This window comes from Chaetura pelagica, unplaced genomic scaffold, assembly GCF_000747805.2.
Source record: "Chaetura pelagica isolate M959 unplaced genomic scaffold, ChaPel_1.0 scaffold221, whole genome shotgun sequence".
Lineage (NCBI taxonomy): Eukaryota > Metazoa > Chordata > Aves > Apodiformes > Apodidae > Chaetura > Chaetura pelagica.
Genome location: NW_009952533.1, coordinates 9,060,127 through 9,076,076, shown reverse-complemented (window position 1 = coordinate 9,076,076; position 15,950 = coordinate 9,060,127). Strand labels below are relative to the sequence as shown.

The 15,950-nt window shown below is 38.0% G+C and overlaps 1 protein-coding gene across 1 annotated transcript in view; it reads left to right on the top strand.

Annotated features, from left to right (window-relative positions):
- The window catches only part of SLC10A7 (solute carrier family 10, member 7), a 147,549-nt gene that overhangs the window by 114,748 nt on the left and 16,851 nt on the right, over positions 1-15,950 (top strand). Inside the window, exons 8-10 of the mRNA XM_010009001.1 lie at positions 5,277-5,442; positions 8,406-8,457; positions 9,984-10,057. Of these exons, the coding sequence (XP_010007303.1) occupies positions 5,277-5,442; positions 8,406-8,457; positions 9,984-10,057 (292 nt within the window). The remainder of the gene's footprint in view (positions 1-5,276; positions 5,443-8,405; positions 8,458-9,983; positions 10,058-15,950) is intronic.

Genomic DNA, 15,950 nt, shown 5'->3' with positions numbered 1-15,950 from the left:
TTTGAACTGTGATGCAGACCTCAGATATATGGAAAGTTAAGAAATCTGTGAAGGTTTCCATCTCATTTATGACGTTTCTACAGTACACTTAGTCTCCCTTCCTTTCCAGTATCTGATTTTTTCTACTGGTTTTCAGAGTTGCTGTCATCTTTGTTCACTTTATTTTTCCCATTTTTTTCCTTTTCATGTGTTCCAAGTTTCACTGAAGTAATTCATAATATTCTATGCAGTCGTCTTTCTTGGTTTGCTACCTCTCCATAGAGGAGATACTGAGAAGTTATCAAACTGTTGCAAATATCTGGCCTGGCTCAAAGTTTTTCAAAATAAAAGTTTTGCTTTACAGAGTTGATCGCAAAGGTTTGTTGCTGTAAGTAGTAATAATATTAGTTAAGAATGGGTTAGGAATCTTACCTTAAAAGATTGGAGTAAGAAAGGTAATACCTTTCTTACCTGCATTTAGGTATCACAATAATCCAGCACAGTTTCAGCTTGTTTCCTTGTGTGTTTCAACACAACGAAAAGATTTTTTGTGTTTCTTTGTTGAAATGGTAAAGCCCCAGGTATTTTTTTCCAGGTATTCAGAAGTACATACAAATACATAATAAACAAGAGGAGCAGAACTACAATAAAAACATTGTTAATCCTGTTAAAGTTTATAGCAGTCCATACCAGTTGATAGAATAAGGAAAACTCTACTTTGTGTAATGATGTAACAACCAAGAGATAGTGTAGTGTGTATGGTAGAAACAGAAAAAGTGACTTCATAACCATTTCCCCTGTTTCTTTTCATTCCATGGGTTTAAAAAAAAAAAAAAGTTGAAGATCTAGAGTATTTGTTAAAAATGTACTGTATTCCAAATGTCAGAAATAATTCTGTTCCATGGATATGGGGAGGAATCTTCTTGCCCTATTTAATTGAATTAATAATGAACATTAATGAATTGCATTGTTTATTGCATTTTTTTTTTTCCATCTTGTATGTCCAGCACTTGAGCAGGCAGGTGGAAACAGTCTAGCTGTATTTTACTGACAAATTTCTCTGGGTATACAGTGTGACTGTTATGAAAGTACAATTAGATAAGTTAATTGTTTTTCTATAACATATCTTCTGCTGTTTTCATGTATGACATTACAACAGATGAACTGCTTTCCTGGAACAGCAGATCATGTTTCTTTGTAGAGATGATGTTAAGTGAATTAAGCATATAAGCAATAAGCCCATTTGCTTAGGGAGGTGGGTGTTTAGACAAGGAGGTTATTATGGCAGGATCCAGAGCAGCCTGGAAGAAAAACACTGTGGGTATAAACATTCTGGTAGAAGACCTAAATTGAAATAGGGACACTACTGTTAAAGCATTTGTAATTATATTCCTTTGTTGTTAAGAATTAAATCCTGGGCAAGAGGAAAGTTTGAGTCTGGAACTGTACTTTGAAGCAAATTTCAAGTGATGCCTTTCCAAAAAAACTTTCAGAATTGCCAGGACACATTCAACAGAAGGTAGTTGCCTGATGGCTATGTTTATGTTCTTTTACAGTCTAACTTTTCTGTGAGTTTATCTTTCATCATGCAGATGATTTATAAAATAGCACCTATTGTAAAGTTTTGCTTCTCTTCCTCTCTTCTCTCCCCTAAACCACAGTTTGAGGGAAGGATTCCCATGCACTGTACTTTTGTGTGCAACCTCCAGCTCGATCGCCAGGAATTGCCTGATCTTTGGGGTTGGCATTTGAATCTGCACAAAAATCTTTGCAGTTTTATCATACCTAATGTGTTCACTACCATAGGACCAGAGGCCACAAAGCCCTCCTCACAGAAGTAATCCTACAGGAGTCTCAGCAGGGATACAGGTTGCAAAGCCTTTGTACTTTGAGATTTACCTTAAAAATTGTTCATGTATTCTCAGCAACATGGTAGCATCCTGCAGCATGCCCCCCTCTAAATTACATTTTTAAATGCTTTCATGTTTCATATAAAAAACATCTCTTCCAACATCTCTGCCTCCCTCTTGCCACTGCGCTAAGATGTTTGGGTTTTGAACTGCATTTTATGTGAGGAATCCCCTTTCACTAGGAATGGTGAAATTATTGCATCTGAAGAGTACTCCTCTTTTTGCTCTTTTCCATCAGTGGGCCAGTCCGATGCATCTATTTTGGATGTCAGTAATTCGTATTTCTACCACAGCTTCTAAGTTAATCTTTTTACAGAAGTATCGGTTCAGATGTTTTCTTGACTGCTTGGTTTTCTGATGTTTGTCCCTCCCTTGTCTCCCATTTTACTGATCTGTACTTCAAAATATTGGACTTTGTTATATCAGCTGAGAGGTGGTGCCTGAGTCTGGCACCCTTCACACAGGCCGTTACATACAAAAATTATTGTGTTAGCAGACAAATGAAGCTTAATATCTCTGCCCAGGCTCTGAATTACCTATGAGAGTCTTTATTTAATCATTTCAGTCTGTGTTGCTCATGTTTTTTCAATGCCTATTGGACTTCCTGTCAGAGGAACACGGAACACCAAAGTTCACTGGCTGGTTCTGTACTTTATGATATCTTGTTTTTATTGTATTTGTGTTATTTCACTACAGATCTTCACAATTTAAGTTCTGTGTTAACCCTAAAAAGTTACAGAATTCGGTTAAGAAATACAAGGCTTTCAAATCAGCCTTGTCCTGAAACAACCTGTGCAGGTCATGAATAAGTAAGAAACGGGTTAGTTTTCATTCAAAATGAATCAGCTGGCATGAAAAATCTAGTTGAGTTTTTACAGATACCTGTAGGGTTATATTTCTCCCCTCTTCAGTTATACAAGAATTTAGATTACCTTGAAACTGTGATCATAGGCTGGATTGACCCCTGAAGTTATAGATCATCTTGAAACTTGTGAGAAGATCAAAATGTATGGGATTCTGTGTTAGAGAGGATGTATTTAGTCTGTGTTTTAACATTATACATTTAGCATGACACCGGGTTGATTAGATGATTTCCTGAAGCCACAATTTAGTTCTTCAGTGTCTGAGTATGTATTAAAAAAAATAAAAATACAATGTGCAATTAGAAGTCATAGTGGTATTTGTGATTGTTGATTCACAATAATTCCAGACTAGATAGAGGTGGATATTTAAAGAATACACCAATCGGATTAAGATTTTAAGGAAATACCTCTTGCAGTTTATTTTTTAGAATGTTTCTTCTCTCTCTTATTTGTTAGTCCATGATAAATACCTGTATAAAGTTGTTATTGTCATGCATGTTATAATTATACCTTGTGCAGACACAAGGTTATAAACTGTCCTGATAAGTACCTCCAGTATAAGTTGTACTGTGGCATAATTAACTATCACTTTTCTTTTTCAGCATCTCATTACTTTCAGTATAAATCTTCTGGAAGGACCATCAATGAATAGGTGGTCTTAAGTAGCTTTTTTTTTTTCCCCAATGTTACCTTAATTTAGGGGATAATAGAACTTTTTTTTTTAACTTCCTTAAAGACCTTCACTTTAGAAGTGAAAGACTTTGGATTTTGCTTCTGATATTTACAGAGTCCCAACTCTGCTCAGATTAGACTAATATGGTCTTCCCATTTTATGTCTTTCACACTGCACACCTGATGTCTTCACCCAGCTTTTTTGCCTCTCTTTCATCAGGGTGGGGTCTTACTCCTGCAGGGTGGCTACTTGTAAGGAGGAGGCTGAAGGAGATCCTTTTAATGCTCTTTCAGAAGTTTCACTGTATCTTCTGAGTTCTGTTCTCTCTTTAACATCTGGCAAGTGTGAAATTTTGAAGTTGAGTGTTTCCACTAGGGTGTTGAATGTTCCCTTACGTGTTTTCCTGTAAATCTGTTATTTTTCATCAACGGGAAACTTCGAAGTTCTGGGAGGCCAGTGCTGGTGTTCAGCCTACATAGCTTTGCATGAACCCCATGTGCCAAATTTTTAATATGTGTCCTGCCATGTGGTCAATGAATTCTGTTTGCTGTGGTCACTGGGATAGCTGCTTCCATGCCTTTCCAATTCAGAGGTCACAAACAAGCTGGGAAGGCAGTGAGGCAAGCTGATAGTGGTGAGGTCAATGCCACAGCTTTGGCAGTTACTGTATGAAAAGGTCTTATAGTCACATTGGTGGTAGTGTTTTGATATTAATCTTGGATACCTCTAAAATTATTAAACTTATTAACTTATTATTATCTTATTAAACTGATAGTGGTGATGTTTATTAATGGTACTGCTATGGGGAGGTAATGAGACACCTTTAGAACCCTCTGGTAGAAGTGTTTCAGGATCTTGTGCTATTATTTCTGAAAGAGCATGGAAACTGAACATTGGGAGGTCTTGGGAGAAATTAGGCAAGACAACATGATTGCTGAAAAATTGACACAAATCGCAACTGTATGATAAAAACTTTAAGAAGTTTTTTCAAACCATCTAAAGAGAAAAAACAAAAGCAACTCCCCAGGCAGGGCTGAAATAGATGCATTGTATCTGCTGAGGCTTAGTCCCGTAGTATTTGGCATAATTTGGAAGTTGAAGTTACTTTAAATATATAGTTGTTTCTAAAAAATTCTTGAAAACAAAGTACAGATTCTGTTTCCTGAAAGTGCAAAAGTTCTGCTAAGTACAGTAGGTTTCCTTGTTTTCATGTGTTAATTCTGGTATTCTAAAAGCGTGCAAATGGCATTTGTCTTTGGATTTACAAAATCTTGAGATATTCAGAGTCTGAATTATTTAAACTCCCACAACACATGCACTTTTGCTTTTCAAGCTTGAGTTATAATTTAATTAAAAACTTCTGGTGCATCGCTAGCTATTTAAATATTAAAATGTTCCATGGATCACTTTCGATTATCTACCGTCATGAATTTCCTGAAGATGTCACATTTTTTAGATTCCCAATGTTGCACTTGGAATTGTCTGTTGATGCAAAGGGGACTGTGATAATTACATACATCCATTAGTATTAGCAGAGGAGATAAACTTTGGGGAGGCTTAATGGGCATGTCTTAGTGACAGCTAGCAAAGAACATTTGGCATGATTAAGGATGGATTTGAATGTACTTGAAAATATACTCTCATTATGGATGCCCAGTGGAAGTTGCACTACAAATGTTAAATTCCCCAGAAGAGGAGTTGTGTGGCAGGGAAGCTTTGAAATCCACTGTGGCCATCATCCAAATTACTCTCTTCTCTTTGTGTCTTTCCACTGTCAGATTCACTTTGTGATGCCCAACTTGGCTCCCTGCATCTTTGAAAAGAGGCAACCTGTTGGTTTCTGTGTTTCAGATTGTCCGAAGATACATCAAGGACTGGCTTGAAAGGAAGAAGCCTCCATTTGGCACTATCAGCAGCTGTGTGCTCCTGATGATCATCTACACAACATTCTGTGATACTTTCGCCAATCCAAATATTGACCTTGATAAATTTAGCTTGATCATAATAGTGTTCATAAGTAAGTTTACCCTTAAAGTTATCTCTTTTATCTGTGTTTCATGTTTGCAGTTAGCTGTATGTACTGGAAAGGGTGAGGCTGCAGGGATACTGGCACGGGACTAGGGCTTGTACTCCTAATGCATCTAGTCAGCCAGACTACCAGATTTCTTAGGGCCTGGATGCTTTTAGGGGACTGAGTAAGCATTTAGAGAGAACCCTACTACTTAGGTGTGCCTGACTTTGCTCAGTTGGCCTCCATTTCTTAAGGGGCAGGATATTACTTTCCAAGTGTTTACAACCATTCTGTTTCTTGGTTATTAAACAACCATGAATGCACAGGTGTTGCATTCCAAATAGAAAGAAAGTATTTGTGATTAAGCCTTTAGTCAGAAGCGCTGTTAGAACTTTAAAATATTTCTTCCTTACTGTATTATAGACCTAGAAACTAGTGGGAGTTTAAATGTGTTGATATATTTCTGTGGATGAACACATTTCTTGCAGAGTTTGTTTTAGAAGCACTCTAGTCACTCAGCCTTAAATAACATACACATGAGAACAGCCTGCTGGTATCCTTGCCATCAGTTAAAAATACGCTTGCAGATCACTACCTCCCAGGGAAAGGCAGTGGAATACAGGCACTGTCTCCTCTCCCAGTAGGGAATTCCTGTCTTGATTCAGACTGTCCAGAGACAGGAGTTTCAATTTGCTTAGGGAGGGGTAACTATAGTATAAATCACATCTTGTACACTCTAAAACTGTTACATTTCAAGAAATCAATGCATCACGTACCTCAGAGTGAGTGTATGTGCACGTTTCTGTCTAATAAAAATAATGTATCTTCTATAAATCCAACCTCCGTTAAAGTCATTAGGAAACTTAGCCTGCCCTTTGTGGGTCAGTTCTTATTCTGTCCTAATTGTGGCAGTTTTTTGGATTGTATACACATGTGTTAAATACTACATGGAATTATGAATGATAAGGTATGAATACTTTATTCTGAAAGCAAAGAAGGAGGAAGTCATGCAAAGGAGCATTTTTTTTAAATGGAAGAAATACTTGTTTACATAGGCACCTGAGAAGGGTCATGTCCCAGGTGCACTTAAGTTAGTGCAGAGTTGTCAGCAAGAAGGAGGGATATGGAAGTTTTCGACTCTGACTGCACATGTAGAGAAACTCAGAATGAAGTAATTTTTTTACTGTACTGATCACTACTTTGAAAAAAAAATGTTTTGTTTTTATTTTAAAGGCACGTTCTTCCTTGAGCAGTTGGTGGTGTAGTGTGGTTGCTTCCATTGCCTTTTTTGTCCTTTATTTCTCTGCAAGACAACTCTGCATTTGTGCCATCTGTAATTATATATACCACTTGCAGTGTAAAACACTGGAAATCATTATATATACATTTTCATTGCCAGTGTGTGTAACTGGAGTTTCTTAGTAAGAATATAAACATAAGCACTGAAATGGCTTGGAATATATTAGATGTTTGGGTTTTCTCTAAAATATTTATAAAACAAAAAAAAACAACAGGCGAGTTGTGGAGATGAATATGCACATTGTATCCTAGAAGAAGTTTCTGCCCTGCTGTTGGATGTGTTGGCTGTATGTGTGTGTTGTGTTATACCAGGATGTGAAACTAGCACAAGGAGTTTAGATGAAACTGCGTTTATGATTCTGCTAAATAATGTTTTAATGTAATTTTTATGTTAATATTCTAGCTACAGTAAAATATGCAAAAGGGAGAATTGATAGCAACACATGCTTATTGCTTTACAGAATTACACATATTAAGGGATTTTTTTCTGTGCATATTAAATTAATGTACTTAGTTGCAGAAAAATTCTAATTCAGGAACAATGGGTTGCTTCCTTATTTCACGAAGGAAGAATTAAGTGCATACTGAGGTGACATTTATACATCCTAGGAAATGTATGTAAGAGAATGGAAAATGTCAGTGGTAATAGCTAATACCCCTGTCATGTTGCCCGATTGTAAACAGTGGTCAAAATCAAATGTATTTTCTTGGCTTGCACTGTCCTATGGGGCATATTAGCCTCATTGCATTCACAAGTTTTGCAAGGAGAAGAGAGGGGACCCACCCCTGATTCTGCTCCATGTGAAAGCCTTTCCCCATAACCCACAAAGACCCAGAAAAGATCTACGCAGATCACAGGGTTTCTTCTCCAGTGCTGTGGAGATTTCCTGCACGCCAACACAATGCTCAGGCTCTGCAATCCCAGGAGCTACTCAGGGCACAGCAGGGAAGCTCCCTGCTTCCCCCACATCTCTGCAGACTGTGCATCCCACAAGCCCTGCAGGTGTCAGGAGAAGGATTAGAGAGGAGAGATCCCTTCAGGAAGCTCAAAAACCATGTGCACTTAGTCAGCACAAAGATGGCCAGAGCTTAAACAAAAGCTGCTTTGTCTGACCTATGCTGCCCAGTTCAGGAATTAGCCTTTTTCTCAGAGGGAATTAAAATGTCTATGATGATCTTCTCTTAATAGTGCTCATTCATCAGGAGAGTGATATGCCCAGTGTGTGAGAATATTTATTGGGATCATGCTTACACCTGGTACTTTCTCCTGTGAAATAGAAAGGGGCTAAATTTCAATGCTTGACAAACAGAGTATGTCTGAGAGATCTTATGTTGTCAACCCAATAGGCAAACCCGGTGCACACAGATGTGCAGCATGCAGTAGTGAACTTTCTTGCCATGTCAAGAAATACTTGGCTGAGAAGAGTAACCTCAGGAAGAGCTTGTGTAGCCATGGCATTAGCTCTAGCTTTCTTGGATGTAGTGATAAATACTGTTCATCCAGACAAAATTGTCTTTAAAGCTTGTCTGTCATTGTATTTCTCTGGCTAGACTGGGTCCGGCTTCTCACCTGTTGCATGGGGGCAAAGGCATGAACACAGCAATTGAAGAGATTTATGTGATCTTTACTTCTGTGATCTAAATCTAATTTTATCTTGTTTCTCTTCCAGTATTTTCCATTCAGATGAGCTTCATGTTTTTGACTTTCCTCTTCTCTACAAGGTATTTGAATGTGCTGAATCAGAACTTTTTATTATTTGTTTTGTGTGATATGTTTGGTTTGGGTGATATAGTTTATGCAAACTTGTAAAGGCAGGTTTCTGAATAGGGGTGAGACCTCATTTTGGTATTTCATGTTGTCCTTACTGCCTTTTTTCTGTGAGAGTTTCATAGGCTGAGAGAGCAGGACCTGAATTCTGTCCTTTCTTGTGTGTTAATTACAGAGTTGTTAAATCTCAATCAATCACTGCTATACCTCATCCACTGAAAAAAATGGATTTGCACAGATGTCACTGAAGATATAATTTGCCCTGCAGACATGCTGATGACATATGAGAGAGCAAGCTCAGTCTGACTTTTTACATCTCAAGATACATTTGCTGGGCTGGCAATTCACTCTACTCTGTACATGTCAAATGTGTTACATTTATGTGGTGATTCTTAAAAGGCAGTTGTCCTGAACTAATGTTAGGTAGAGCTAATTTTTTTCTTTTTAAGTATCAACCATGAGGAACAGTTGTACATTCACTTCTCAAGAAATAGTACCTTGAGAACACTGTTAGCCAACAGATCAGTGCATCACTTGAGCCAGTCAGAGTATCCACCATTGTCCTGTTTTAGGCTTACTGGAGCATTTTCTGCTGAATGGGGAGTGCTGCAATACAGTAAACTCCAGACATGCACTATATATAAATGGTACAATATCCATAAGGGAGAATCACTAAGAAGGGTGCAATATCTTAGAGCTACTTAGCTTTTTTAGTGCCACAAGAAAATCTGTGATGAGATTATGCTCTGACCTTAGGAGGCATTTAAAAATAACTTTGGAACTTCTAGACCTAACCTGGGGGGAAGATATGTCCTGACTGTATGATCTAAAATGCCACAGGTAGTAACCAACTGAGACATTATGGTAAATATTTTGAAATGTCATAAAAATATGCCTAATTTGAACCAAAGGGTGAACCATTGGCCAGTCATATATGTCCCTCTGAACGTCATTTTTCCACCCTTCCCAGACTTACTCCCAGTATGTAAACCCCTAGATACGTTTTTTCTTTGAAGTGGAAGACAGTTACATATTCAAAACAGTGATCATCGTGTAGACTATCTAAATTGAGCATTTTGCTAACTTTACATAGTAAAAGAAATCGTAGGTTGTTCGCTTTTCTTCTTTTTTTTTTTTTTTTTTTATATATATATAGAGGCAAGCTGCTCACTGCATGTCTGCAAAAATAACCTTGGCTGGAGTAAAATTATGTCCTACATACCATGTGTTCAGAATTCCTCTCCTTCACACAGGAGCATACTCATTAGAGAGTTTGCCACAACTGAGAAACAATTCTGCTCAAAAAAAATATATAATCAAACACTACTGTTCATTTGTGGGTAGAATTATTTCTGTCAGCAGACCTGATCAAAGTTACGTGAATGTGCATATGGATCCTCAAAGTAATATATTTGATCGATGATGTTTTAAGAAGGTTTTTGCTATCAGAGGTTATTAAAACTTTTTTTTTTTTTTCTAGGAACAACTCTAGTTTCACACCAGCAGACACAGTGGCTATCGTTTTCTGTTCCACACACAAATCCCTTACCCTGGGTAAGTCAGAAGATTAGCTTTTGAGCAAAACCACAGTAACATTCATACCTTGCTGTGTTGAAAAAAATTGTTGTTGGTTGCTGTTTTTTCTGCTTAAATGGTTTTGGTTTTAGTGTGACAAGTAAAGCTACCAGTATGGTACTACTAGTAAGATAATATTCTTGCACAGATAAAATAAATGCTTGTTACAGAGCAGACTACATAGTCATCTCAGCTGACATTTTAGTGATATATACAGTAAGACCACCGTATTTATGGAAAAATGAATTTTTCTTTCTGTTCTTATTCTGTTGCCTAATTCAATATTGATAACATTTCTGGTTTGTTACAAAAAAACATTGTGAAGTTTATCTGCCCAGTCTCTGTAAAATCTTACACTGAAGAAGCTGGGATGTACGAGTGAAAATCAAAGTGTACAGTGTATTCAGAAATCACAAATAGACAGTATTATCTTTTGCTTAACATGAACAAAATGTGTTTATTTTAAGTCTGCAGACATTTTGGATAGTTTCATTTATTAGAATTCATTCATGAAAACATCTTGGAGATATTTGTCACTTAAGACCCCTTAGTGATGGTAAGATGTTCTGATGGAAGTTCACAAAACACTACTAAATCAGTTATGCTTCGTCTGTTATGCTCAGTCAGTGAAGCCACTAGTACTTGAATATTTTCTTACTGTTTTTCAAAATATGAAAACATGGATCTGATAAAGCATATGTGACTGAATAGATGCCTTTTCAAGACTGTATCTGTCTAAGAGAAACACAGCTGGTGTCAATAACAAAGGTAAGAGCTCAGCCTGAAACAGGGAAGAACAAGTCAGGATTTAGGTGCAATGTTTTCCAAGTCAGTTTGATATAGCAAAACTCATCTCAGGGTTTTTTACTACAGCCAGGCCTGTGCTGCACAACTGTTAACAGGTGCCCTTGAAAGTCTGTGGGAAGTGAAGGAGTTCCTGGAAGACAAGAAAAAGGCAAACATAATGCCTCTTTTTCACAATGGAAACCAGGAGGGGACAAGGAATTGTAGATCAGTGAGTTTAACTTCATTTTGCAGAAAACTACTGAAACAAATAATTAAATAAATTACTTTAAGAGTGTAGGAAGAAGGAAGGAAATTAATAACAGCCCTGTAGATTTGTCAAATGCAAACCTAATTTTCTTTCACACAAGGTCCTGTGGGTTGCAGAGAAGTAGCAAAAGTTGTATGGCTTAAGAGCATTATGGCTCTTGACATTTGCATGATGTTTTGAACTCCACAATTCAAAAAATTATGTGGACCAGCTGGAAAGAGATCAGAGGAGAGTGCCATGAATGATCATAGATCTCAAAAACATGACCCCAGAGGAAAGCTGAAACAAGTGGGATTGTTGAGACAAGACAGCTGAAATACAGTAGTGATCTTCAAATGCATAACAGGTTGATGCAAAGAAGGAAGAAAGTAACTTCTTCACAGTGGACTTTGAAAAATGAAGGTCTTTGTTACAATGATGATGATTTAAGCTAACAATCAGGGAAACCTGTAAAACAGTTTAGCTTTGGAATATGTTGTCTGTTGATGTCTTGAATCTCCTGTCACTGTAGACAAGCCTCAGACAGGAATTAAATAGCTAGAGTTGATTCTACCTTAAAGTAGAACTTAGATTAAATGACATTAAGTATTTTTCAGCCAAATGCTTCAACTTAAATATGAGCTTCAGGAGAACAGTTACACTTGTATTTCTAGAAAGCAGCCCCACACTGAAGTCACAAGACACTACTGTACTTGCTATTTGGAGGTGTATATAAACTTAGGACACAGCTGTGATACTACAGAGGAGAAGCTGGTTGTATTTAACAACACAAATGTGTAAGTCTCCCCTTCCCTCTCCCATGAAAATAGTTTCCTCTATACTCTGTTGAACATGGGAACTTGCTGTGACAGTAAGAAAATAATCACAAATACTTTCTTTAAGCCCTAAGAGGCCTGCCATTATCCAGAAAAAAATGAGGACTCTTCATTTCTTTTATTCACTACCAGGTACCCTCATGCAGGTTGCCTTGACCTATACACACAGCTGAGTCAGTTCACTTTGCTTCTGCTAGTACACAATTATTTTGTATTTTATTTTCTCCTTTAGAAGAACCTAGTTGAAGGTTCCTAGCTTGCTAGACTTTTTTGGCTCACATTTTCCCAATTCCATGTTACTGTTCTCATTAGCAAAGCCTGATGAGTCAAGCTTTGTATTTTGCAGCTTTCTTTGCCCAAGCACACAAAGAAAAATACTTTGTCCTTCTTGTATTCAGGGACTCCTACAGCTTCTCTTTACCCAGGCTGGATGAGGCCTTGTGCAGCCTGGTCTAGTGTGAGGGGTTCCTGCTCATAGCAGGGAGGCTGTAACCTGATGATCTTTAAGGTCCCTTCCAACCTTAGCCATTCTATGACTCTATGACTGCTTCTTGGCAATAAATTGTTCCATTAGCAGTTTCAGAGCAGACTGCTTTACTTTCATTCTTGAAGAAGGATATCTCTTGGGAAGAAAGTTTGCCTTCTAAGAGGCTAGTCATAGGTTGTAATGTGTTTGTAGGCTTTGCAATTTTGCACTACTGCTTCCCTTGCTGTATTCCCTCTCTGGGACTCAGCTTTGTCAAGGTTTCTTTCAGGCTCCTAGGCTTGTCTTCCTTGGGGCCAGCAAGAGCACCTTGATGGGGAAATGTTCTTTTTGGCAGCCCCTGGGAAGCCTGTCTTTGGTAAGCCTGAGGACCCCACTGCTCTTGGGTGCACCCCTACACCGTGTGTGCGCTACACAGGTGTGCCTTCTGTGTAGCACTTTCAAGCTGGCTCTTTTTGAGACCCTGGGTGTGTTATTCTGGTAATATAGCCAGGTTCAGGTAAGTTAGAGCTGCATAGACATAGGTTTTTATGTAAATAGGTTGTGATTTTATGAAGCTGTAGTGCAAAGAGGCATAACCCTGAGCTGATGATGTAAACAGGAATATTAACCAGAGCAAACTAGTATTTATTCCTTCACTGCAGGTGGAAGCAGAGTAAATCTCGTTTGTTATAAGGACAGTTTAATCTATCCACAACACATTCTTGTCCACCCTGATCTTTGCAGAAAAAAAGGACAGACGGGCATTTTGGCCCATAGTATTTTGCTGTTCTGTGACATTGCTTTGTTCAGGGATGTTTACTATGAACCCTGCAACGAGAAACCTTCTAGTCTCTTCTTTTTCCTTCTCCCTCTGTCACTACAGTGCCTAAAAGTACAAGCACAGCTCAGAGTCTGGTTTCACATCCATAGTGGAGCTCTGCTTTTTTTGTCTTCAATATTCCAGTGGTAGTGTATAAATGACCCCCCAACACTTGTTCTTTCACTTTGAAACTGATTTATCTCAGCTTGGCAGGTGAAACTCCAAATAGGTACGTCTGGCCCATTCCCAGGGGAGCTTAGAATGGCACTGACTAAAGTGGGAGAAGAGTTGACAGCTTTAAAGCTTTAGAAGTGGTAAATAGAAGAAGCATGAGAAGACTTTTATAAGTCACTTTCTCCCACACCATATTATGAAACCAACTAATTCCCATGCAGTGCATGCTCATGAGGCCAACTGCCACTTCCACTGTTGAATCCATGAATAAGCGCTTGCTCTGCACGGAGATGAGTGCTGTTCCCATATGCTGGGTTTTGTTTTGTAGACAGAACAGTTGACACACTTTTTGTCTCAAAGATCAGAGTGCAGGGCATGTTTGTGTAAGGACAAATTACACAGGGTAGGTGCCTTTGTGTTTCTTAGTTCAGAACACAAGCTGATATTTCTGCACAGAGGTGGGTGCTCTGGCAGTTTTTTCCAACAGAGCACGCCACATATGCAGAGAAGCTAATGTATATTTGTATTTCACTTAATGAGTGGAACAGGATATAAGCTTGCAAGTAGTGAAGATAAATATAGTATTCACAATGCCCTCTGGCATATTCAGCCACTTTGTTCTCTTTCTCTCCTTCTCCCTACTCACATATATGCACAGTACATGTGAGCACACACATATGCGGACGTTTGATGCATGGCTTTTATTAGTGCATTTGCCATTGATTGATTAGTACTTAGTATTAGTACTTCTTCTATTGATTGATTGCAGATGAAGTGACTATTTGACCTTTAATTATGAGCCTTGCTATTGAAAATGACATTGAGCTATGGCTTCACATAATCCATCTGGAAAGCCCAACATGATGCCATTCCCTGGAGTTCATTCAGTGAGAAGAGAAGAGGCCTTAAGGAAGTGCAGCACTATCAGTGTGGCTCATCTGAGAAAATACTGCAGAGTTGTCACTTGCATTTACACAAAAGTTGCAGCCAGGTACACAACGTGATCTTATTTTTTTGCAGTAGGTGAATTGCTAGCTAGAAGTTACAACTCCAAAATCAAAATGCAGGATTGTAAAAAAAATAAATATTTTCATATTTTCAGATTAATTTTTGTATTTACTATGTAAAATTATTTTATCAGCAAAAAATGGAGTAGTGCTGCATATTTTGGCTACCACAAGTGCAAATGTTGTACTGTAGGTTTGATGAAAAACAGTATGACAAAAATAACCCCACCTTTTAGTAAAATCAGGGTATTGTTTGTGATGCAGAGTTCGTTTTTCCTCATTTGGATCTATCAGCGTTGCATTTTTTTCACCATGGAATTCTGAAAGTAGTGCAATCAGAGTTCATAGGCCACAAAATATTTTCAGGAAATAATAGAATTCATTTTGCAAATAAAAGCCAAAGCGCTAACTTTCTTTTATATAATTTTAATTTCATCCAAATTTATTTAATAAATTATCAGCTTCTTACTGCACGAGTATGGAACTAACAGCCTGTACTTGAACAAGTCTTAAAAGCTGTAATGCACAAGTAGATTCACAGACAACTCAATTGTCTGTGAGTGGATCATCTAGGCTATGGATTAATCAGCCCGTGCTTTCCCCTGAGCTCCCCAGCTGCACAATATGACAGAGTGCATCGTGCTCACATATAGCTCCAATCTGCTCACAGCTATATATAGTTTGCTCATGTTTACTACAGATACCTCCTTACGAGGTTTTTCAGAGATAAATAATATATTTGCAGAGCCTAAACAACTGCTATTTAGTAGGAGCTGAGGTTTTGCTTCATCTATTTTTTTCCTGTACCCAAACTCCGTGAAAATGCTGTACTAACCAAGCGCAGATGCTTTTTATTGTGTGGTGATAATCAGCCCTCTCTTCAAGAGAGAAAAATCCTATAATGGTCTAACTTGTGTCAAGAAAAAAGGTAGATAATTTTTATTTTTAAAAGGGAGGCATCTCTTCATTCTATAATAGAGAGTAAGATGGTAACATTGGATGTGTTGCCCTGAGTGAGTATTCAGGCTATACTCTGTGGCATTTTTGAAATGTGTTTTTTCTCTGCTCCTGGCAGAGAATTGTCCTCTAAGGCAATTATTCATCTAGGTACTAACTGACTAGCTATCAATGTCTGAATAGTTTCTTTGACTAGGTCTTGAAAATAATCTTGTTTATTTAATCTCTGAAAGTTTTAAAGAGTAAGACTTCTGATGCTGTCTCTTTTCCTTTCACAATTTTCCTATGAGCTTTGAACAGGAGACATTACTGCTGGCATCATGTCATACTTCCTGGTGTTATCAGCACTTGAGCTTGATATTTTCTTACTTGTTACAAACTTCTTAGTTTCATTTTTTCCCTGGGTGTCCAATAGAGTGATGTAAGTGAAAATTATCTGGCTGATCCTCTGCCTAGAATTGGTGGGTGCTGACCCTTGGAGCAGAAGGGAAGCTGATGGAAGGACTATGCTCAAAAGAATGAGTGTCTTGTGGAGACCATGTCTGGGCAAATACATACCTCTCACTACTACCAGAGAGT